Source organism: Myotis lucifugus, unplaced genomic scaffold (genome assembly GCF_000147115.1).
Source record: "Myotis lucifugus unplaced genomic scaffold, Myoluc2.0 scaffold_460, whole genome shotgun sequence".
Classification (NCBI taxonomy): domain Eukaryota; kingdom Metazoa; phylum Chordata; class Mammalia; order Chiroptera; family Vespertilionidae; genus Myotis; species Myotis lucifugus.
This window is the reverse complement of record NW_005871508.1, coordinates 409,004-433,506: the sequence shown is the minus strand read 5'-3', so window position 1 is coordinate 433,506 and position 24,503 is coordinate 409,004. Positions and strand designations below refer to the sequence as shown.

General features: G+C 48.4%; 1 protein-coding gene across 8 annotated transcripts in view; it reads right to left on the bottom strand.

Moving 5' to 3' along the window:
* Positions 1-4,870: 4,870 nt before the first annotated feature.
* The window catches only part of RPGRIP1L (RPGRIP1 like), a 73,767-nt gene continuing 54,134 nt past the window's right edge, over positions 4,871-24,503 (bottom strand). For all 8 annotated transcript variants that reach the window (XM_014445511.2, XM_023744394.1, XM_023744395.1 and 5 more), the window contains 7 exons: positions 24,303-24,410; positions 23,707-23,869; positions 22,672-22,745; positions 11,815-11,998; positions 9,463-9,547; positions 7,415-7,548; positions 4,871-5,177 (listed from right to left, as the gene is read on the bottom strand). In XM_014445511.2, the coding sequence (XP_014300997.1) occupies positions 5,065-5,177; positions 7,415-7,548; positions 9,463-9,547; positions 11,815-11,998; positions 22,672-22,745; positions 23,707-23,869; positions 24,303-24,410 (861 nt within the window). In that variant the 3' untranslated portion in view covers positions 4,871-5,064. The remainder of the gene's footprint in view (positions 5,178-7,414; positions 7,549-9,462; positions 9,548-11,814; positions 11,999-22,671; positions 22,746-23,706; positions 23,870-24,302; positions 24,411-24,503) is intronic.

The window sequence follows — 24,503 nt, the reverse complement described above, 5'->3', positions numbered from 1 at the left end:
GCCACGTGAATTCAGGAAGGTCTGGACACGAGGACCCCCGGGAAGGCCGCTGGAGGAGCTGTGAGAGGTGCTGGCATCTGCATTAGTGGCTGCACCACCACGAAGGGGGCGCTTTCAATAATGAAAAATGATCGGGGGGGAGGGGAGAGGGGCAGACAGGCGGGAGGAGGTGTGCAGCTGCATACGGGCGCCAGCAGGACAGGTGACAGAAATATAAAGACCACGGTGGCGGATCCAGTTCAGCAAGAACACGCAGGGCGTGCAGGGCGGAGAGAGGCGAGTCTCAGTAAAGAGCCAGAAGGAGCAAAGCTGACTGGAAAGCCCGCAGGTGTCCGCCGGAGAGATCCGAGCGCACGTGGGAAACAGCGAAGGGGAAACGCTGTCGAACGTGTAGCCGATGTCACACGGGGAGCGGGAAGGGCAGGGGCAGAGGCGTGAGCGTGAGCACCAGGAACGCTGGCCGCTGCTCCAGGTCAGACCATAAGTGCAGCCCACGGGCAGCACTTGGAAATGGAAGGGAACACTCTGTCTTGTCAGGTAAAAGGGGTCAGGCCCTAACCGGTTTGGCTCGGTGGATAGAGCGTCGGCCTGCAGACTGAAGGGTCCCAGGTTCGATTCCGGTCAAGGGCATGTACCTTGGTTGCGGGCACATCCCCAGTAGGGAGTGTGCAGGAGGCAGCTGATCGATGTTTCTCTCTCATCGATGTTTCTGACTCTCTATTCCTCTCCCTTCCTCTCTGTAAAAAATCAATAAAATATATTTTTAAAAAGGGGGGATGGTCAGGCTGAGCTGTTCTCTAACCCGACAGCCTCGGTTTCTATGACACGTGCTCCTCGAGCTGACAGTCCAGCTTCCTGGCTGACCTGGAGGCTGTTTTGTTCTGAGCGACGGGGAGGGAAGCTGTGCTGGCTCCACTCATGGGCCTGATTGGGGGTGAGGCCCAGTTCCTCTGTGTTAAGATGGTCGGGGGCCTGCAGGCAGGAGTGACCTGTTAGAACAGTGGTCGGCAAACTCACTCGTCAACAGAGCCAAATATCAACAGTACAACGATTGAATTTCTTTTGAGAGCCAAATTTTTTAAACTTAAACTACATAGGTAGGTACATTGTTATTAACTTAATTAGGGTACTCCTAAGGCTTAGGAAGAGCCACACTCAAGGGGCCAAAGAGCCGCATGTGGCTCTCAAGCCGCAGTTTGCCGACCACGGTGAATGTACGCTCATGGCTGGGGATGAGCTATCGCCCGGACATTGTCAATCACTTGATACTTGTATATGCTCCACGCGCTCCCTTGGTCGTTTTATACGACATCAAGATGACATTTTATGGTCAAATTTGTTCACAGACATGCCTCACATTTTGCTCGCTAGCGCATAAGGAAATCATTCCAAATTCAGCAATAGTGCCAGTTTGACTAAAAAAGTTAGTTTCCATTTCCACAAAAATGTTAATCGGATTCTTGTTAGAACATGTGTAAGAAGTGGTCCGCGTTGTCGCAGCGCTTGATGTCAGATTACCAAAATAATTTATGTTTTGTCGTGGGAACAGGGGTGCACGCAGAACCTCCCAGTCACATGACCACGCCTCGGCCCCCGCTTCTTCCTAACACATAGAAACTGTTTGTGTTTTGTGGTAACAAATGAATGGCAGGAAGAGCAGAATTTCAATGTGCCTGTTCTTTATTTGATTAAATATATTCTCTATTTATTCTTTAAAAAAACTAACTTAAGTTAAAGGGCAATAAACCAGGATAATTTAGAAAACATGTTGAAACTGAGAGTGAAGAAATATGTTCTCTACGTAAACCACACTGCAAACCATAAAACTTATTTTCGTCAGCTCCTCTCCTGACAGTGGCTGGGAATCTGACATTTCTACTGCAGTAGGCAAAACCCATGTGAACACGCTCTCCCACACCATGCCACGTCTATTTATATTCCAATCTAAAGCAGCTGTCGCCAACCTTTTGGACCTCACGGACCACCAATGGACCACGGACCACAGGCTGGCAACCACTGATCTAAAGCACTGAGCCCCAAGCTCTGAGTGTGCCATGTGCGTTCACACCGGGACCTGCGGGTTCACACTGGGACCTGTGTATTCACATCAGGTGCATTCACATCAGGACCTGTGTGTTCATACTTGGACCTGCGGGTTTACACTGGGATCTGCACGTTCACACTGGGACCTGCGTGTTCACATTGGGACCTGTGTGTTCACACCGAGAGCTGTGCATTCACACAGGGACCTGTGTGTTCACACCGGGACCTGCGCGTTCACACTGAGAGCTGTGCGTTCATATCAGGACCTGTGCATTCACACCGGGACCTGTGTGTTCACACCGAGAGCTGTGTGTTCACACCAGAACCTGCGCATTCACACCAGGACCTGTGAGTAGACACTGGGACCTGCACGTTCACACTGGGACCTGTGGGTCCACTCAGCATTACCCTGACTGGGCGAGTGTGCGTGGCGAGGCCACTGCCGACCCTCTGTCCCCGAGCCACCGGAGTGGATGAGGCTTGGCTCCCATGGAAGACCACTGCTCTGTGATCCAAAAGGTGAGCTTTCCAATAAACTCTGGTCGACACGAGATGAGACACCGATCTCAGGCAGATGAGACCGAGTGCCGCGTCCACAGGGGAGCAGCGAGGCCTCTCGCCCACTCAGCTGTCAGCACCCACCAGCCAGGTGTGAACAGGAGCTCTGTGAGCGCTGACGTAGCGAGGCGAGCATTTTAACACTAGGAAGTGACCTTTAATAATCCATATGGCAAAAGCGAACAACAGGACCATGGCTGAATCTCTCGTCTCATCTGCGCACACAGTCCACACAGCTGACCAGGTCGCAGAGGGTTTCGGATAAACGCCCCCCTCTCCTCTCACAGATAAGTCAGCGCCATCCGCTCCTTCTCCCACAGAAAGGGCATTTCGTGTGGGATGTCATGTATAAACAATAACACACAATAAATGTCTCCAAAGCCACGCGGCTAATCCCAGGCCCCGCTGTTTGGGATTACGGTGGGAGGTGGGGGGGGGCGCGGGCCTCATGACCCCGGCTGCGAGAGCCACAAGCGCTCTGAGAGGCGGGAGGAGGATCGGCCAGCTGAAGTGACAACAGACCTGTGGCCATTTACGAGGACTAGAGAGGCTCAGCTGCAGAGGCTGCGGTCTCCAGAAGGTTCCAGAGGAATGAGTGACCTCGGAGATCCAGAGTTTGATGAGAGCGAGGCTCCCTGGAGGTGGCAGGCCCCAGGCAGGAGGCCCCGGGGCAGACAGAGAACCCACGGCCGGCGTGGCCAGGCGCACGCTCCCGGTCCCACTGCGCACATCGACAAGTTAATATTGTACGGATGTCATTTCAAAGCCTCCTGAAGACGAGAGTCATGATTGAGGCCATTAGAGCACAGATGGTTCAAACTATATGCAGATACTCAGACTTGCATTTTTGCATTATAGCTGCTTTTTTCCTCTGTTGAACTGTAATGAATTGTCTCATAATCTATTCCATCTTCTTGCCATTAGCGGGCTTTGAATGTTCACAAATAGGAGCAAAGAACTCATTTTCCAGAGCTTTAATCACACAAAGAGGGAATGCCTAATTCTCTAAATGAAATGGCCTGTGAGCACTGGAGCAGAGATTTAATATAGCACGGCAAATTAGGTAGATTTTAATAAATTACTTATCTCCCTGAATACTTTACATATGCTTAGGAAGGAACCTAGCCTGTTTGCAAACAGTGGAAACCCGCAGCCTATAAAAATCCTTTGAAGAAAATGACAAATAAAAGAGTAAATTAAAAAATGAACTGCATTATAGCCTGGACCTCTAGAGACAATTCCTTCGCAGCGCTGATTCACAGCACCATTAAAATATCAATTAAATCCTTCAGTGAGACCGGGTAAAAGCGAGAAAATCACCTTGCGGAGGCCGCTGCCCCACCTCCCGCATTGTACCGCCCGAGGTACGGCCCAGACGTGCCCGCGGGATAGCCTCTCAGGGCTGCTGAGCTATCACCCGGGCCTCGCTTTCTCGTCATTTCTCTCTATGTCACGAGCTAAGTTTTCAAAGTGTAAATTGCATATACATCTGTCTCTACCTCCTCTCTACACACACACACACACACACACACACACACACACGCTCCTGGATCCCATCACCAAAACCGCCATCGCAAAATCCACGAAAACAGGACAAACAGGAAGGACTGTCATTTTTAAGCGAGAAAAACAAACAACTTGCAGGAACTTAGGAAGTGGGTGCCAAGCCTTGTTCTTCATATTTAATTGATAGGAACTGCAGGCATCAAAGGAAGTGCACACGGAGCTTTAATGTGCGTAAAATGGGTATTAGCATTTTAAAGAGGAGGATTAACACATTAATCCGAGTAATTTCCATATATTGCTTCTAATAAAATCTTCACAGTATAAAACTCTTAATGAGGCCAATCGTGGGCATTCCAGTTAGTGGGACGATTAGGGATAACATGAAAGTACTTCTTTTTCATAGGTTTTCTAAGATTTATGCTTTTTTGCTTATTAAAAATGAAAATGGGACTTGCATTTCAGTTCTTCATAAGGAAATGTTGAAAATGCAAATAGTCTTTCTCATACTATCCTGTGGGTATGGTTTAGGGAGATCTGAAGTCCGGAGAGATGGCAGCCATGGGAAGGGGGGAAAGAAACAAACAAATAGCCCAGCCCGCGTGGCTCAGTGGTTGAGCATTGACCTATGAACCAGGAGATGAACCAGGAGGTCACGGTTCGATTCCCGGTTAGGGCACAGGCCCGGGTTGCGGGCTCCATCCCCAGTGTGGGAGCCGATCCATGATTCTCTCTCAACATTGATGTTTCTCTCTCTCCCTCTCCCTCTCCCTTCCTCTCTGAAATAAATAACTATATTTGAAAAAGAACCAAATGAAAGAGTATACAAAACTTGAACCCTTCACCCCAGCCTCCCGTGAATGAGCGATGACAGGCAGAGAGCATTGCAGACAGCCCAGCTCCGAGCTCTGAGCGTGCACATCCGCTCTGGACGAGGCGGCGTCTCCGGGGCAGTTCCTCTCAGGCCTCCCAGCCCGCGCCGTCCTGCTCGCGGACTGACCGCAGGGCCTGGAGCGCTTCCACCGTCACCCTGAGCTGGCCGATTCTTCCGCCACCGGCTCGGGCGTCCCACACTAGGGAGAGAAGAGTGGACAGACGTTAGGATCACCCCACAGATGTCCTTCAGGTGGGGCGGCTGGAACCCTGGTTGTAAGGCTGGAGATGCCTCTATGAAAGTCCAAAGTTCACTGGCATCTCAGAAAGCTAACACTCAGAGCTGCCACGCCTGCAGGGAGATACACGTCTGACACATTCTAGATGCACTGAAAGGAACGACCCGTCACGTGTACCTAGCGGACAGGCTGCGGGGTAATGATTCCAAGAGAGTCGGGATTTCCAAGCCGGTGAAACCAAAGTGTAAAAGGGGTCAGTCGACAACGACGGACCTGTTCTAACCACTGTGCAGAAGTTACACGATCGTGATTTGGGTTGGCTGGTTATAACATTCCGTGATAATGGAGTGGAGGTGGAATTAGAAAAGTGAAAATGGCAGATCAGGAATATTCAGGTCTGTGGACTGAGGGGCCAGGAGCTGATGCCGTGGCCCTCAGGGTTGAACACAGGCAGCCACTGGGCAAAGCACCGGCCTCCTCGGAGCTCAGGGGCGGGGCAGGCGGGATGCCGAGCGGGCACCTGGGCGCCGCCCTCTGTGCACACTGACGCCTGTAGGGACTCCAGGCCGGAACCCTGAACTTTGCAAGCTCGACAGCACTGGAGTCCATGTAGGTTCCTGTTTCTATTCCGTGTGGTTTACTTGAACTTTATGGTGTGTGTGTGTTTCATTCCAAGGAAACCGGTGAGGAAACCTTCCCACAGAACTTGGTGCAGAGACTCGGGTGGAGAAGGGGCAGGCAGGGGGCTGACGGGCACTCGGTGGAGAAGGGCAGGCCGGGGAAGCCGGGCACAGGGGCCGCTCGTGCCCCTGAGGGTTCTCTCTTTGGGCCTTCTCGCCGCTGGGCTGGCACAGAACGTTAGAATCCTAGACTGACTCCCCCAGGCCACGGCCGCAGTCGCTGTCTGCGCCAGGCCAGTGTGGTCACACGTGGCCTTGCAGGATGAGGACACGGCTGCTAAGCAGAACCGACTGGAAGAAAGATCCAGAACAGGAAGCGTATGTAATTGGTTATTCTGTCAGGCTCTCCGGCCACTGGGTGTCTTACCGGGTGGTTTGGGTTAATATTTTAATTCTCTCTCTCTCTCTCTCCTGTGACCCACTGCCGTGTAGTTAGATGTGTCTGGTTTATCAGAGTTCCCAGGGCAGCTGCTATGTGGTTATTTGGTCTAATCTGCTCATTGCGTGGCGTGACCCTGCCCTGGGAGCACCTGACACGCCTCCAGGACACGCAGCTGCCACGTGACCGGTGGACGGTGGTGCCAGCAGCGCCCGGCCCTTCGGTGTCAGGGACGTGCTCGCTTAGTGCCCGAGTGAAGGACTAAGCAGACACGTGCATCCCCCGGAGATGGCTCTGCTCACGTAATGTGTGAGACTAGGACTCGGCTCATTTCTCCACAGTCTGTGGGCGGCCCGGCCACATTCCTCCGGCGGGTTCAGACGCCCTCCCTGCAAGGACAGGTGGACAGGAAGCCCTGGTGGATGTGCCCCTGCGGAGGTGACGCCCACAGGTCACATCTGCTCAGACCCTCTGTCCCCCGAGTCCTGCAGGGAACGAGTCCTGTATGCTGACCATCACTGGACTGTGACCCCGAATGAGAAAGAAGGCTTGCGAAAGACTGAAAGGGCCCGGCCGGTGTGGCTCAGTGGTTGAGTGTCGACCTATGAGCCCAGAGGTCATGGTTCGATTCTAGGTCAGGGCACAGGCCCGGGTTGCAGGCTCAATCCCCAGTGGGGCGTGCAGGAAGCAGCCGATCCATGAGTCTCTCTCATCATTGATGTTTCTATTTCTCTCTGCCTCTCCCTTCCTCTCTGAAATCAATAAAAAAATATAAAAAGACTAAAACGATCACTCAGAATAACACGCCACAGCGGAAACAAGCCTGACAGCAAGAGGCCTCCATAAACACCGTGAAGAGTAGCCAGTGGCCATATCTGTCTCACACACATCCAATAGGAACAAACTGAATAATTCCCTGTGAGACACAACTAATTATTTTTAAATTTCCGTTGATTCTAAAGGAGGCAGGGGGCGGGCGGGAGGGGGACGGAGGGAGGACAGGAAGGCGAGGCTGCCAGTCCAGCACAGCGAGGCCTGAGCCGCACAGGATTCGGCTGGCCTGCGACTCGCTGTCCTCGCAGCCAGCAGAAGGGAGGCTTTAGTCCAGACCCTGCGGCTGAGCAGCACCCCGCCCGTACCGTCGATATTCTGCTCCACGAGGTCCCTCCCTTCCCGAAGCAGGTCGGCGAGGTCGACGTGGGCGAGGCCGATGTCCTCACACTCCAGGTCCTGCTCCTCCTCGGGGGGGTCGCTGACCACAGTGAAGCGGACGCTGGGAGGGAGAAGCAGACAGTCACCGCCCCGTGAGAAAACCACCAGAAACAGAACTCCCGAGAGGGCTGATCACCACGGATGACATCTCGGAATTTGCAAATAAAAAAGAATGTTATATGAAGTCAGACAAGCTCGTATGAGAACTCCTAGCACCATCACAGCACACCAGCCTGCAGATGGACAGCAATCCACCTTCCCAAGCTCCGAGGGACAGACATTCGTTCTAGAATCTGAAGAGCCAGATGCTCACTGTGACACACAATCTGATCTTTTATTTTTAAATTTCATTAAATTTTATTTTTCCTATCACGCTACATCCCCTCTATGTATCTGATCCTATTTTGATACATCTAGTTTTTAAAAAAATACTTATTTATTGAATTGTTGGGGTGACATTGGTCAACACGGACACGCAGGCTTCAGGTGCGGGTTCTAGGTTACAAGATCTGTCCATTGCACCGTGTACCCACCACCCGAGTCAAGCCTTCTCCCGTCACCTCGCATGAGGCCTGGCACATCTACTTCTAAGGCTAACAGGATCAAGCGAACACAGACAGGGAGCTAGGGCAGCACTGCCAGCAGGAACGCAGTATTTCCTATGGAAATGCACACTTTTGGAGATGCTCTAGCCCTTGAACCCCATGTGTGTCCTATAAAACGCAGGGATCTGCTCCCTGAATCATGTCAGATGGAATGTTTGTGTTACTTCAGCAGGCTCTTAACTTATGATCAGAGCACCAAGTTTTGTTTCACTTTAGACACATAATTGTGGGGTTCTGATGGGACTGATTTGAATTAGTGACATGTGTTGAGGCCAAACACACTTGGACGAACCAAAGGACAGGAATTTGCAGCTGAGGACTCCTTTGATATGTCTTGGCACCACAGCCGAAACCACGCTGCTTGTAAATGACCACTTTAACCATTTTCAAAATGTATCCAGCCCAAATCTCAAGTGAAACAAGAAACTTGTGTCTTAGTTAACATTCTCAGATAAACATCTAAGCCTCTGAAAAACGGGGTCTTGAAAAATAATCCAATCCTTTCCAAAATCAGGTAAACATGACAAGAGTTTAAACGAACTTGCTGGAAATACGTCTCCAACATTTCACTCCGTCACTGAGCCCATGCCTGCTAGCATTGGGCTTTGGCTGGAAGACAGAAACCCTCACGCTCACACGGTAGCTGTGAGGGCAGAGCCTGGTGTGTGGCAGGGGGAGAAGATGAGCATTTTGAACGACACATAAAATACCGGGATTGAGATGGCCTGGTTAAGGGCACCCTTTCTGAGTCCAAATTTCTGCCTTCCTGCTTATCAGCGGTATGACCTTGGACAAGGGTATCATTTCTCTACTGAACCAGAACTGGAAAATGTCCTGTTCAAATTTGCCCCCATGCATGAAAAACCACGAAACAGTGAATTACTACCTGTGACAGCAAGATAAGAATTAGTCGGAAAGGCTGATGAACTGTTAAAATAGTAATATTGATATCACTGCTGATAGCAACCCACACTTATTGCTTAACTGCCTGCCAGGCCCTGGTCTCTCCATTGAACGTACATTATCTCCATTTCACAGCTGCAGGAACGAGGCACAGGGCGGTTAGGTCACCTGTCCGCGGTCACACAGCTGGTAAGCGATGGAACAAGAAGTTCTACTGAAGCCAGTGGCAGCAGAGGGCCCGGCCTTGCCAGCACCGCTGGCTCCTGGCAGTTACCGCAGCGGCAATGGATGCCTCACACGCGTGGTGCAGGTTTGGTCTTCACAGCGCCACAGGCAGGCGCTTTCCAGGGTGAGAGACCCAGAGAGACCCACGTGCTCGCTGTCCGCACCCCGTGCCTTCCGCACCCCACGGAGCTCCCGGGAGTCCCTCTGTGCAAACCACCAGCCCCTCAGAACGCGTCCTGTACCTCCTGTTAGGCGTCTCTTGTTGGCGCAGGATGGCTTTTAAGACGTCTCTCTTCGCTTGGTTGTTTTCTTTATCCACGTAGATCACTGTACAAAAAAATAAATAAATAAAAAACCCAACAAAAAACAAACCGTCCACACAGGAAGTCACTCGGAATCTCGCCAAACTAGGCCCACCCTGTGCTGCCTAAGCGCCCGTTTCCCGGGACGAGCCACGGCGCCCCCCGGTGCGCCTGGGAAGCGCCAGCAGCTCTGGAAGCCGGAGTCAACCCTGAACAGCCAGGTGCGGCATGGCAGGCCCCACAGGTCCGTGTGCGCCGTCAATTCCCGGTCAGGGCACGGTCCGGCTGTGGGCTCGATGAGTGATTCTCCCTCATCATTCATCTTTCTTTCTTTCTCTCTCTCTCTCTCTCTCTCTCTCTCTCTCTCTCCCTCGCCCTTCCTCTCTGAAATCAATGAAAAAAATATTTTTAAAAGGTCTAAAATTTCCAAAATTCAAATGCATCCTTTAGAAAGAAATGCTGGCACTTATGAAAAATGTCAGAACTCCTACAAGTTAAGCTATTTACCTTTCATTTCCACCGGACATCACCTCTGTTTAGGACTGGCTGGATTTGGACAACGCATACCGAAAGCATATGCCTCAGAAAGATACAACCCAGCAGTCCAAACACTTGGGTGGGTTCTGAACACTCCACCATCAAAAGCAACCCTCCCTCTGCGGCAGGAGAGGTCCTTGCATCCTCCCTCGTGTCACGTGGCAGCAGTAAGAGGTGCAGATGGCTTAACGACCTTGAATCTCAACAGTCACTGTGTGAGAGAGTCATCACCCCAATCCTTCCTTTGCCAAGTCTCTCCTCCCGTCAGCAACACAGTCTGAAGCTCTGCGTCCTCTTCATGTTCTGAATTAACCTTCATGTCCCACCAGGTAGACTGTTCAATGCTCAGAGCCCGGGGACCTCGATGATCTGTACACGTCTCAGAAAAACGGGGGGCACCTTCATTCTCTTCTCCCCCACTGTCAAGTCCCTGGAAAGCTTTATCCGGCCCAGACAACATTCTTCCGACCTACGTTACTCTCACCTTCTTCCAAACGATTTTCTTGCTTACTCGGCAACGTTTCCAAGGGCAAGGCCGTCCGATTGCTTTGTTCTTGCTTCCTTGGTCTAGCAATGTTTTCTCAGTGTCGGGAACCCAAAGAAGACAGATTTGTGTGTGTAGGGGAAACGGCTACTAACTCCTCTCAAAAAAGAACGGAATTAGGCTCCAGATAATCCTGGGGATCACCAGTCCCACCTTCTCACTTTGTGCCGACGCAGGCCTCACGCACAGCTCCCTCTGGAGTGCGCTCAGGCCACAGCGCAGGCAACGTTGCTGCGAGGTTCCGTCCGCTGCTGACTGTGTGTGTTCCCACAGGGGACAGCAGTTCCACTTCCGGCTGGCGGCAGCCTGGCCTGACGTTTCTCACTAAACCTCTCCACTTGTACGCCGCCAAACCATTTAAAAAACATCTTCAAGTTGGCTGACAGAAGAATTTACAAGTTGCCTACTGGATCTGCACTGGTTCAGTAGACTTACATGTCAACTAGCAGATACATAAAGCCCTGAATTAAGAGAAAACCTGCCTGCTTCTAAACATGGATGTGTGGGCTAAATGAGGAAAGGTCATGTAGGAACTTATGCCACTCGATTAAAATCCCGAACACCTAGACACTGGGAGAGACACATGCACGGGAGAGACATACACAGATATTTTAACATCATCTATGTGGTCACATTCATCAGGAAGGTTGAAGAAATGAGGCCACTGAACCACTCAAATCCATATGATTAAAAAACGTCTACATTGAAATACAGTATTTTTCTATGAAATTCAATTTTAGACCTAGGTGGCGTTTTTTAAATGATACTATGAGATAGCAGGAACATCTAGCAACATTGTTTTCCCACTGCTTTCATTTTATCTTTAGTATTAATTCAACATTTTCTTCAATTCTACTGCAACTTTTTTATCCTTATGCTACAGATCTGTCTTAAAAAAATTTCTTTTAATCCTCACCCAAGGATACGTTTGAGAAAGGAAGGGCGAGAGGGAGAGAGAAACGTTAATCGGTTGCCTCCTGTACACGCCCTGACTGGGGATCGAATCCACAACCTGGGTCAGTGCCCTGACCTCCAATCAAACCCGCAACCTTTTAGTGTAGGGGACGATGCTCCAACCAACCCAGCGCCCGGCCAGGGCAACGGACGGGGCTTTCATGAATTCACTCTGCCAAGATGGCTGGGATTTGTATGAGGAGTGAGAACGGGGCGTCCTCCTGGCTCCCGCTCCGTGGCCCTCGAGCCGCACCCACCGTGGCTGTAGTTGTAGTGGACCCAGTGCCCCCTCCGGGGCTTGGGCAGCGACACGGGCGTCTCCTCGGCAGGGAGGCCGCAGAGCCGGAACTCCACGAAGAGCCGCTGCACCGTGTCATCTGCGGTCACTCGAGCGTCACTGAGGCTCAGAGCGATGATCTCGATCCGGATCTTCTCTGAGGTCTGTTTAAAGAGGGAGAGAGAGAAACAAAGAAGCAAATAAAACAGACGAGTCAAAAACCCTGTCCTCCCTTTTGCTATCGATTTTCAATAAAACATGAAGGCCGAAGGGCTGCCTTTTGGAAGGCACTGCGCACTAGTATTTAGTCACACGTGGTAGATTCTTCCCGACAGAGAGACGGGGAGAGACCCTGGCCGGGGTTGGACGTGAACAGTGTCCCCGCAGCCCCGGTTCCCACGTGCGGCTGGAAGCACCCGCCCGGCGCCTCTCGGAGGGGCGCGGTGAGGTCTTCATCGCTGACTGCTTTCCGATGACAAGCATCGCTGGCCTGGTTTCAAACCTGCCATGAAGCGCATGCTTATCACTGCTCAGCTCACCTCAGGACCCGGGGAAGTTCCGGCTGCTCAGAGATCAAAGCCTGTTGAATACTTTATAGCTCTTATGCTAATGCGTGCAGCTCTATGAGTCCATATTAACCAGATCGGAGCCTACCGCTCACTCTCTCATAGACTCTGCCGTAACATATTTCACTCAATAAGTAGTTTTCAAACAAAGGAACATTTTTTCCCAGTTTAACACATTTTCTCACAATTTATTGTATGCCATTTTTACAGAATTAACAAGTAAAATAGGTATTTGTTTGATAGCGTAATTCGCACATCAATTCTTATTGAATAGACTTTGGTGCCAGGCACACGAGTTTCCCGGAGTAATGATTGAGAACAAATAATAGACGAGGACTTAAAAATGAGATCACGCCAAGATAATGCCTCAGTCAAATGTTTGTTGTAGTTTTACATTTGCTCCTGATTCCCCTTCACTAAACCTGAAGACATGCTCCCGAAAATGATAGAACTTCGGGTTGTAATTAGAAACTCCCAAAGATAAGACCTGTTTATGGGACCAACGTTTAGAAATTCATGGTTAAATATGTCAGTGGGTAAATGTACCACCGTGATGACTGAGATATTGCAAAGCATACAATATAATTAACCACACTGAAACGCTACTGTAAAAATATCCTCATAAAGAACAATTCCCATTGCTGTGCAACCCCCTCGATATTTGATGAAGTAATTTTACCCCCTTCTTTCAAAGGACATTTTCTTTTATGATGTATTCTAAGGCACTTTAACTAAGAACCCAAATCTGAATATTTCACTGAGGTGATTTTATTATTCAGTGGATTCACGGCAATTGTACCCGGATGACGGGGAGTGCTCCGCCTGTTCCGTGCCCGCTAATGCAGGGACAGGCTGCAGCTGGCAATATCGCCAGGATTAGCACAGGGTGATGAAATATTTAAAGGGAAATTTCTTCTAAAACCTAATAAATCAAATGACTGCCCAGTGTCATTAGAGTGATGGTCTTTGACTTGAATATGCTTTTCATATTCAAATCTGGGGGCAGGGAGATGAATGCCCGGGAAGGCTACTCGGTTCCACTAATCACCGAGCCGCTCCATTCACGGGCATGAGGAATGAAGGTGGCTCTATTGTCTCCTCTCACTCGAGGACAGCCTTCTCTGCTCACTGGAGACGAACATGGTAAAGAACCTAGTTTAAATGATGTTATTTTCTCTTTAAAATGTATCGGGCGGTCAACATACCGCACACGAACACATTCTACAATTCTGGTTAAGCCTTTTACATAACTTGCAAGGGGACCAACTTAGAATTGTTATAATGACATGTCTTATAAAACCTTCCTGCCTCTGCACAAAAGAATTAAAAACAAAACCCAGCCATAACAAAAGCGAAAAGAGGTACACGTGGTTATTTCCACACACTGTGAAGATAGGAATTTAAAACTGTTCATCACAGAACCCAATGAAGAGACAAATGAACTTTAAGTAGCAGAGGACTCAAATTTACGTAAGTGCTTATTTTGTTAATAACATATCAACTGTGCAATCTCCATATGAAAACCTGCAGTATTATAAGAATGAGTTAAGGCGAAACACAAAAATAATTCCAAGTGAGAGGTGATACTTGGATCACAGTCAAACACACAAACAACAAAGCAAGAACCCTCCCTCCCCCCATATTATCCAAAGGGCTAAAAGACCTTACAAGTTCTTTATATGATGCCATCTTCTTTCTGGTTCTGGTTTTGTTTTTTTTACCCCCTCCCCTCGCCAGCCTGATAACTTCGATCATATGTCCTTTTTAATTCTCTAATGTTACTGTCAGGAGTTATTAGTTACCTTTCTTTATTCCTTTGACGCTACATGATTCAACTTAAAATAAATCCAAAACGGATAAGTTCCAAACAGTATATATCTAGGGAAGCATGCTCTGAGCGAAGAATTTTCCAAATATTATAATTTTGGGCCAACGGGGCGAGCCAGCTTATTTTTCAACATTGGGACAATTCTGGTCACATCCTGCCGCTGTGAACCAAACGTGCAAGTGGATTATAGATGAAGGTTTTGAAGAGCAAACAGCACGCCCAGCAGCGTAACAGACAACTCCAACTTAGAGTCAGAAATGAGCTCTCTCCTCCCCTCTCCTCTCCGTCTCATTCACCCTCTATTTCCTGTCTCAGGTGAGCTCGCCATCCATCCACCTGGTCACGGCAGCCAGAAGGTCCTGGAGCCATTCCTGCCCCCTCCGTTTCCCACACCCACCACATCCTCTAGCTCACCCACTCCCGTCCGTTTCACTTCCCGAGTATCTCAGTGATCCATCCACTGAATTATCAAAAGCTCAAGATATTGGAAACATTGTGTCAGCTACTGGGGATATAAAGACAAAAGGTGCAATTTCTTCTCTCAGTTTTCTCTCTAGATAAACTTTAGGTTCTCATCTGATCTGAGAGAGGCGCTAACCCAGTAGCTTCTAGTATTAGAACCTTGAAATCCCATAGAACAAGGAGGGGAGACAGAGGGTGTCAGACAAGAGGAGCGGTTGAGCTCTATAAGCAGACAGGCGGGCAGTGCGAGACGGGGAGCTCAGTGACATGGTGAACCTGCTCTACACTGTGTCACTGGTGTGGCCTGCAGCGCACACTCAGTGAGTGAATGAGCGGATCCGCGCAGGCTGCGAGCGAGGCGGGGCACTCCTGCTCCTAATCCCCTGCCCACAGCCTCAACTCTTCTCTCAAAACAAACCAGACATCGCCCTCTGCTTGCAAACCTTTCTACTACCCTACACTCTAGCCCAGTGGTTCTCAACCTTCCTAATGCCGCGACCCTTTAATACAGTTCCTCATGTTGTGGTGACCCCCAATTTCATTGTTACAAATTGAACATAATGAAAGCATAGTGATTCATCACAAAAACAATATGTAATTATATATGTGTTTTCTGATGGTCTTAGGCCGCCCCTGTGAAAGGGTCGTTCGACCCCCAAAGGGGTCGCGACCCACAGGTTGAGAACTACTGCTCTAGCCCTTCCCCCAGCCTGTGTGCTGTTTACAGTGCTCAGCTCTTGCACCTGGAATCTTCCCCATCGGACGAAATTCCACTCACCCGAGGCCTGGACCGCAGGCTCTCCTCTGAGAGACACTGTTGACCTCCGAGGGCCGGCTGCTCCTGCGGGGCCCTCGCCGCACTTCCGGTCCCCATGTCCTGCACGGAATCGTTTACACACCGGCCTCTCTCTATACTGTGAGCTCTCGGAGGCCGGGAGCATCTTATTCATCTGCTGTTCAACATCCTCCCCGGGATCTGGCACATAGTAGGCTCTCAATAAAGACTTAAAGGGATAGAGTCAAGAAAGGCTGGGTATCTTCTCATATTCAAAGTGTCTTTCGTATAGTGCCAGAAATTCGTGAAGCTGCGGGTATTAGTGAGTAGTAAGTGCTGCAAAATAAGCAGTTGTCTGCATTTCTAGATCCTAATCGAATAAAAGTATCTCAAAGGCAGGTCCACACGGTAAAATCTAGGTGGTAGGGGACTATTATTTCAACTTTTCTGTATGTTTGAATTTTTTCATAATAAAAAATGAAAAAACATTCAAGCAGCAGAATTGGGAGGGGGAACAATACACCGACTCGAATGACAGTGACGGAAGCTAAGCCTTCTCAGACAGACGCGCAGTGACACGGGCTCAGCTACGAGGGCCGCACGACGGGGCAGAGCTCCACGGGGCCCGCACCTCAGACACAGAGGGTGCGGGCTCCAGGCGACCAGGTAATGAGGCCACTCGGGGGGGTCTGTGTTGCTCACCACCGCCCCGTTAACCCCCTGGTTAGCAGGATGTCAGCATCGGCGCGTGCGAACAGCGTTTCGGAATTCTGGGCGCGATGAACAGTCACCGAAGTCGCTCAAATAAGAACCGCATGCGAGGTGCTCGGAGTTGTCTGTGTAGGTGGACTCCACGTCACGTGACTGGACGATGGAGAACGTGATGACAGCTGGTATTCCTCGCAGGGAAGAGAGCTGTGGTTCCCAGCTGCCCTCTGGCTCAGGGCCCTCTGCTTCCTGCCGGATGCGAGTGCACATCGTAGGCGTGTTTTTCCGTAGGGCTCACTTGGGCGTTTAGACGCGTGCTCGGACTTTTATGTTGTACTTAGAGGGTCGTGCCGAAGTCTTCCTGTCCTGTTACCCAGCACGGAGCTGGATGGGTAGGGCTCTAAAAACTAGCTCAACGGGACAGCCTTAGGCACGGGCGCTGAGCAGGGAACGGCCCAGATGAAGGGCTTGCAATCTGTTTCCGTCAGTTAGATTTAGGCCTCACTATGGTGAGACTGTGTGTGAGTTTTATTTCATTCTAAATTTCTATGAGGAATAAATATTCCTGTAACTGTTTAAATTATGAAGCATAGAAGATAATGTGGCATAGTCAAGTACTCGGCATCTTAAGCAGATGTTATCATTTTGCTGCAGCTGATTAAAACCTTTTTGTTGCTATTTTTGGAGAATAAAATATTTCCGACACAGATAAAGTCCTCCCCTCCCAATTCCTTTCCCCGCCCTTCCTCATTCCCCCAGAGCTAACCCCTAGCCTGGCACTGGTGTGCATCATTCCCAAACATGCTTTTATGTTTCCCAATGCATATGTGTATACACAGAGGCAACATATAGTATTGCTTTGTTTCTAGATTTTAAGTTAGTGGTACCATCCTCTATTCATCATTCTGCAATTTTGTTCTCCCCCTCAATACCATATTTTTTGAGATGTATGCATGTTTATAATTAAAATCTAACTCATATAACTTTTGTATAGAGTTCCATTTATATTGCATATATAGTCTATAGTCCATTTATTTCTCTACTGAGGAGCGATGAGTCACTTACAATTTGTTGCTATTACAAACAAGGTTGCATTGAATATCCTTTTATGTTTTCTTGTGTATGTGAGTGATTCTCTAGAACTGCTGGGTGATAGGTATAAGATTCAGTTTTATAGGATCAGCAAATCACTTCCCAATGGTCACATGAATTTACACGGCACTGCTTTTATCACCTTAACAGTGGTTTATGTGTGTGTGTGTGTGTGTGTGTGTGTAAATAAATGCAGCACAGCCGGCCGACAGGAGCTGCTGTGTGTGGGACGTGGCACCGGTAACAGAGCCACAGAGACAACTGGGCACGGAAGGTGATGCTCGACGGCCTGCTGCAGCGAAATGGTGCCACCTGTTTCTAGTCCTACCGAGGACTGGGCAGCACATTGCTTTCTACACTTCACGGCCACGGTGGCTCTAAGTCAAGCTCAACAGCTGGTCCAAACCCCCTCCCGAGGCACTGGCAGAGCTTCAGGCGGGGTGGGCGGAGTCACTGCAGAGACTCAAAGGCCCCTGGACGTCACTCTAGGCTGCGAAGCTTCCTCTTATTAGGAATCAGGTTGACTCTTCAGAAGTTTTGCTAGAAAAGTCTTTGTTTTTTTTCTCTCAAAATAATAGCTCTTTGGGAGAAATAAGAGTAAACAAAAATGCCAATTCTCGAGGTAATACTGTTTGTTAAAAACAAAACAAACCCCGTGTTCATCAGTGGCAGTAGCCTACCTTTTCTCGTGTGTCCCCTTAAAGGATACTATATTGACCAAATAAATACCGAAACACTCGTGAGGAGATTAAATGGTGCTGGTTTTCGGGGACAGTGTGACTGCCTCCTGACACCCCCGGCAGCGTTACCGGAGCTCTCACCGCCCGGCCTAACGCAATGGCTGGGATGTGTGCTCTGTCCTCACGCACCTGAGGGATACGACACGCGCCCCTCACTGACTGCTCCTGCGGCAGCGCCACGTGCAGGAAGGGGGCATTTACATCCTGCCCCCATTTCAGATGAGTGCTGTGCTGCCCACTCCCGGTCACTGCGGAAGGTGCCATGTGCCCGGCTTTGGCTGCACATAGTGCCACTTGGGGAGCTTTAAGCAAAATTCTGACTCAACTGATCTAGTGGAGATGGGGCCCTGGCATTTAAAGATGCTCCCTAGCCCGGCCGGCGTGGCTCAGTGGTTCAGCATCGACCTATGAACCAGGAGGTCCTGGGTTTGATTCCCGGTCAGGGCACATGCCTGGGTTGCAGGCTCGATCCCCAGTGTGGGGCGTGCAGAAGGCAGCCGATCGATGATTCTCTCTCATCACTGATGTTTCTCTCTCACTCCTTCTCCCTTCCTCTCTGAAATCAATGAAAACATATTTAAGGAAATAACATAAAATGCTCCCTTGGTCATTGTAGTGTGCAGCCACCGTGGGCGGCACCGCTGCTCCCTCGAGGAGTGCTTCCCAGACCTCACTGTCACCCACAATGGCCTGACAGGGGAGGGTACACAGACTGCTGGCCCCGGGCTCACGGTCTCTCGTTCATTAGGTCAGGGGGCCGGGGAGACCAAGGAGCGACAGTTCCCACAAATTCTCAGGTGATACCTGTCAAATGTTACCTATAAACAACATTTTAACCAGAAATGTCTGTATTTGCAAAAACGGATAGAAAGCTAAGGGTCCATCAAACAGGGCTCATTTAAATAACTGGTAGAGCTATGCAATGGAGTATTATGCATGTGTTAAAGGATTAGAGTATATTACTACGGAAAGAAGTCCATGGTTCATTAGTAAAAGATAGCAAAGTTGCAAAACATAAAAAAAGTCTTTAAAAAATACATTTTTATTGATTTCAGAGAGGAAGGGAGAGATAGAAGCATCATTGATGAGAGAGAATCATGGACTGGCTGCCTCCTGTATGCCCCCCACTGGGGTTTGAGCCTGCAACCCGGGCATGTGCCCTGACCTGGAATCGAACCTCCACCTCCTGGTTCACAGGTCGATGCTCAACCGCTGAGACACACCAGCCGGGCAATAAAAAATAGTTCTGAAAGTAATTATCATCAGGAAGGTAACTGACACTTCATTTACTTAAACCTCCTCTATCCAGCTTAGGACATGTCACACATGGGAAGGGCTTATTCTACCCGCCGATGGGATGTCACAATTGATTCTGAAGAGATTGAGTCGTTTTTAATACATGAATTCTCCAAGTGAGTGACGGTGTGCATCCTGCCTTTCAAAGCTTTAGAGCACACTTTGCTGACCAGCCTTGCTGCTCGGATTGTTCGGGAGAACCCGCTGTCCAGGGATGGGGGGCGATTGCAACTTAGCCCAACTGCATGCGGCAGCTTTTACAAAACCGCTCTAGTGGAAGCGGAGAGAGAACAATCCGTAAACACACGGCACAGAAGAGCCCGCCGGCTTCAGCCGCGATTGCCCGCCTCACCTGTGGGCTCCCTGTACGAGCCTGTGAGCCGATGGCAGCACCTTTAGCTGTGAGAATGGGAAGCTGCCTGGCTTACATGTAAAACCGGAAGTCGTGTGAAAGAAGGCGCGTTCATTTTTTCCCAAATGCCATGACAGATGCACAGTTTCAGTTTTGATAGCTATTGTGAGGATCTAAAGCGAGGCTTTTAATCAGTGTATTATACATCAAATTGATCCTGTTAACTTCTGGTTATTCAAATTAATAAAATATGGATGGAGAAATGTCCAAAGTTTCACATTTCTCAGACACCCTGCCAGCCCCCAATTAACGATCATGCCTCGAAGCCTTTTAGCAGCAGCGGCGGCCGTGAGGCTGACGGGACCTGACAGGCCAGCACGACCCAATTACACTGGTATCTGCGCCACTTTGATGTCCTGGAAAGGAAGAGATGGGGCAAGCTGGGTGGCACATTATGCTAATGACGTGATTTAATCCAGCACTAGGCTCCGCAGCTGCTGATAAAGATGCTCCCACTCATTACGCCCCGTTGGAAAGGAAGGGAGGGGACAGGCGTTTCATTCTGACAAAGTGAAGCTCATAAATGTTGTAAATGAAATGAAACAAAATGAAGTAATCTATGATTAATTATACATCACAGACACGGAGAGAGAGGAAGAAGCAAGTCATGTGTCCAAGTCCTGGGAAATCTGTTAGATTCCTTTTAAGGATCAACATTTCTAAGAAATAACTATGGGCGGTTAGATTCTATAACATGAAAAAAACACCCTGAATGATCTTAAATTGCTTACACAGGGTAGGAGGTAATTCCAGTTCACAGTTGAATTGGCATGGATGACATTTATCTAGAACACTACCTCTAGTCTCAATGTTGTGATATTATTAGGGTACAGGCAATTAAAAAAATCTATAAAGTGGGGTTAACCACAGAGCAGGGCTATCTAATTACTCCTAACTAGTCTTGTGCCTCTAGTCTATTCTTTACATTACTGATAGCCGGATCTTTTTAAATGCAATTCAGGAGTGTAAACTCCACAAGATCAAAAAATGGACTTCTCTTATTCACCGCGTTATTCCTGGTCTGGAGAGCAAGGCTTGGCACCGAGTAAATGCTCATTAGATGTCATTTAGTCAATGAGGGATCCTCCTCCTCTCTTAGGAATCCCAGAGCAGGCCTCGCCCCGGAGAGGCCCCGTGCTCTGCTCGGGCCTGCCTGTGGGTACACTCCAGGGCGCCCCACGTGAGCGCGGGCCCAGCCCCTCCTGAGACCACACTGACTTCCCAGGAGCCATGCTCCGCGCGCTCTCAAATCCCCTGCTTCTGTCCCGTCAGCCTCCAATGACCCTCCTCTGCTTTCACCAACTGCTGATCACCGTCCACACTTGGGCCCAGCTTCCCGGCCTCGAAGTCACCCTGATGGGGGTCCCCGTGCTGTTCGGCCCCCGAGTGCTCCCCCAGCACCTGCATCCACGCTCCTAGTGCTGCCACCAAGCGCTTGCCACTGTGCTTCCCCGCAGACTGTGAATTCTTTGAGGCCAGAGATGGCTTCTTTTATGACACAGGAGATGCTGGCGAGTGAAGAATCGTGAGAATGAAAGGACAGACTGCACAGGATGTGCTTAGCCCCGGTAGCCATTTGGGACACCTTCCTTCCGAGGAGAGACCCTCCGCTGTCCTGCGGTTTCTGCCTGACGCAGTTCTTAAAGAGGAGACTTCAGAAGCGGTTGAGCCACAAATACTGTTCAGCTGAAGAAGGTTTTATGACACAATACCTCAACCAAAGCTGACAGCCTCAAGAATCAGACCACACCCACCCTGTGCCTGCGGACACGCTGCCCTGAGAGGACGCAGCATGGCTTCCGACGCGTTCCTACCACAGCACAACCTGCACCGACCGGGGAAACGCCACCCACACCCAGACTGAGGGATGCGCTACAACATGAACGGCCTGTGCCCTTAGCCATGTCGGTGCTGGGAAAGACCAGCAGGAAGACCATAGCGGCTGAGGAACCGTGATGGACTGAGGGGGCGAACGGGGCAGGAGGCTAACTGTGCTGTGTGGTCGGGACTGGCTCCTGACCAGGCCGGGAAATGTAATCGGTGATACCGAGTGACGTGTATAGCAGGACTTCTCTGTACCACTTTGGCAATCTTTAAAGAAAAAAGTTCCACAACTCATATGAAATGATTTGCTAAAGCAGCATACAGAAACCCTGGAAATGTTATGCTTCTCCATTATGATGACCACATACATACATATGTATACATGTAATCGGTGATACTGAGTGAAGTGTATATGAACTTGAAAAATACTAAATTTCACCTATTAACGTAAGATACTGGTCAGGACCGCGTACTAAAGGTGGAATTTTAAATGCACATGGGAGCTGATTAATGCCTTCTGAGCATAAATCACTGCGTAGAGCAGATGCTGGCTTTAAGTGACGCCCACACATTTGAGATATAAAACCATGACGGGAAACCACATTTTAGGATGGTAGTGAAGCTGTGGGAAGCTGTAGCAAAGTAATACAAGTTACTTTACCAGAAATAATAAGAAAAAACAGTTTACATACTACTTCTTAGCAGAAATGAAATAACTTTAACAGTTTATCAATAGACATTCTTAGATATGAAGAGTCTATAAATTCGCATTTACACATGATTTTAGTTTTAAAAGCCATCTCACATTTTGAATTCTTTCAAGTTCAGGTTTGATTTAATGCATCCTTGTACAATGGTTCTGAAAAGAAGTCAGGAAAGTCAACTGTTTTTACGAAGTACCTTTTGAAGCTACTGGATTTAGGTGCTCTTAACATGGAAGCAAAAATAATGCTTGGATGCTACAGCATTACATAATGAAACTGTAAGTGAAGTTTTCTTAATATGAGATGAGCCTCGAATAAGATTATGATGATGCAGTGTTTTTGCCTCAAGGTGTTCACATAGGAAGACTGAAATACTATGGAGGAAAAGAACTTCATTTTGGCACATTTCTAATTGGCATCAGTTACTGACCTGCGGTATATTCTTTGAGACAGGTTCTGGAATGATACACTCATCACTGTCAGAAGCTGATCTGTCTTCCTCGTCTGTTACAAAATAAAATTTCAGCGGTTTAAATCTGTTAAACCAGCTACCTTTATACCTTTGAAATGGAGAGAAGTGAGCACACATTATAAGGACAACCTTAAAAGAACAATATGATAATCATATCTGAACCTCTTTTAGTAGCAAAGATATTTATATTACATTTTAGAAAAAGGAAAATGATTGAAAAATTCCATGTTTAGTTTTAGTAGAAACAAAGGAAATAAAAATATAGCTTGTTCTAATATGAACTTAAAAAATAATTTTTTAAAGAGGACAGGGTAATAGATGTTTTCCAACCAATAATATTGTGTAAGAATCAAGTTATTCTTACTACTTAAAAACATTTAAAAATGTTTTATAACTTTATTATGGTAAAATTGACATCTAATAAACCACACCCATTTAAAGTGCAAAGTCTGATATTTTTACAGATATAATTCCGTGAAAGCATCACCACAAGGAAGATTACACACACAGCCATCCCCCCAAAAGTTCCCTCATGCCTTTCTGCAATCTGCCCTTCCTCATCTCTTCCCACTGGCAACAGCTTGAACATTTCTGTCATAGATTAATTTGCCTTTTCGACATATTTATAGAAGTTAAATCACATTGTAAGCTGTCTTTTTTTTGGTCTGAGTTCTTACTTTTAATTTTTAAAAAAGTCAAGTTCTCCAGAATGACCCAGGTGACAGCCCGGAACCCAAAGAGAATCTAAAGCCACCAAATATGCCCATTGGGGGCATGGCCAGCAATGACACTCGCATCTGCCGGGGCCCCCAGTGCAAGTGAGAGAGATGCCATGACACCTGGCACGGCTGATGAGACTGACCCACAGCCATCGCTTCTGTCGAGGAACAGGTGTCATGAAGGAGCCCCCCTGTGCAGTGAAGAAGTCTACGAGGCACACTGTTAACTCAGGCTAAGAGTTCAACAAATACTGTCAATTCAAAAACCAGTCACCTTCCGGCTCCAGTTCCTCGGTGATTTCTGTTTCGTCTTCGGAAGAAGTCGTACTTGGCTGTGCGATCTGGCCCTGGGACAGCAGGGACACGTCCCCCCCGTTCTCTGGCTGCGCGTTCCCAGTGTGCTCTCTCCCCTGACCGATGCGGCTTTCTTGAGGCACCTGGAGAAAGGAGAGCACGCTGATATTTTTCTCACTGATTAGATCATAGTTGCAGCATTTCTGCTGAAGCACTTGAATAATAACTTGAGACTTAAATATACAGACATACTATATATATGATGCATTTGAAAATAATTGCTTAAGTTGTTCAAATAAAAATATACAGATAAATGAAAATCTAATTATAAACTAAGAATGAAAAATACATCAATTTCAAAATAAATTTTTACATTACTTCACATGTCTATTTCACATTATGCTAAGAGTATAATGGTAGCCGTTACACTTGTTATGTATCTTTATCTTTGCTTTCCAAGGAAGAATATATAAAGATAAGAACAATGCTATAATTTCCTGATCCATGTCACTACAAAGACAAAGTCTTTAAGAACCAAATTCAGCCTTTTGAAATAATTTTAATACAAAGACATACCTGGAAAACATGCGAAGCCGTCGGCGTACTAACATCCGTTTCTGGTGTGACCTCCATTTCTGGTGAAAGGTCCCTCCTGTCCTCGGGAGGAGGGGACGTCTCCATCTCCTACGTTCATGTGAACACATGACCGTGTTATTTAGGATTATTACTAAATCCCAGATCACCCCAAGACTTTTACATATAAATGTACATGTGTTA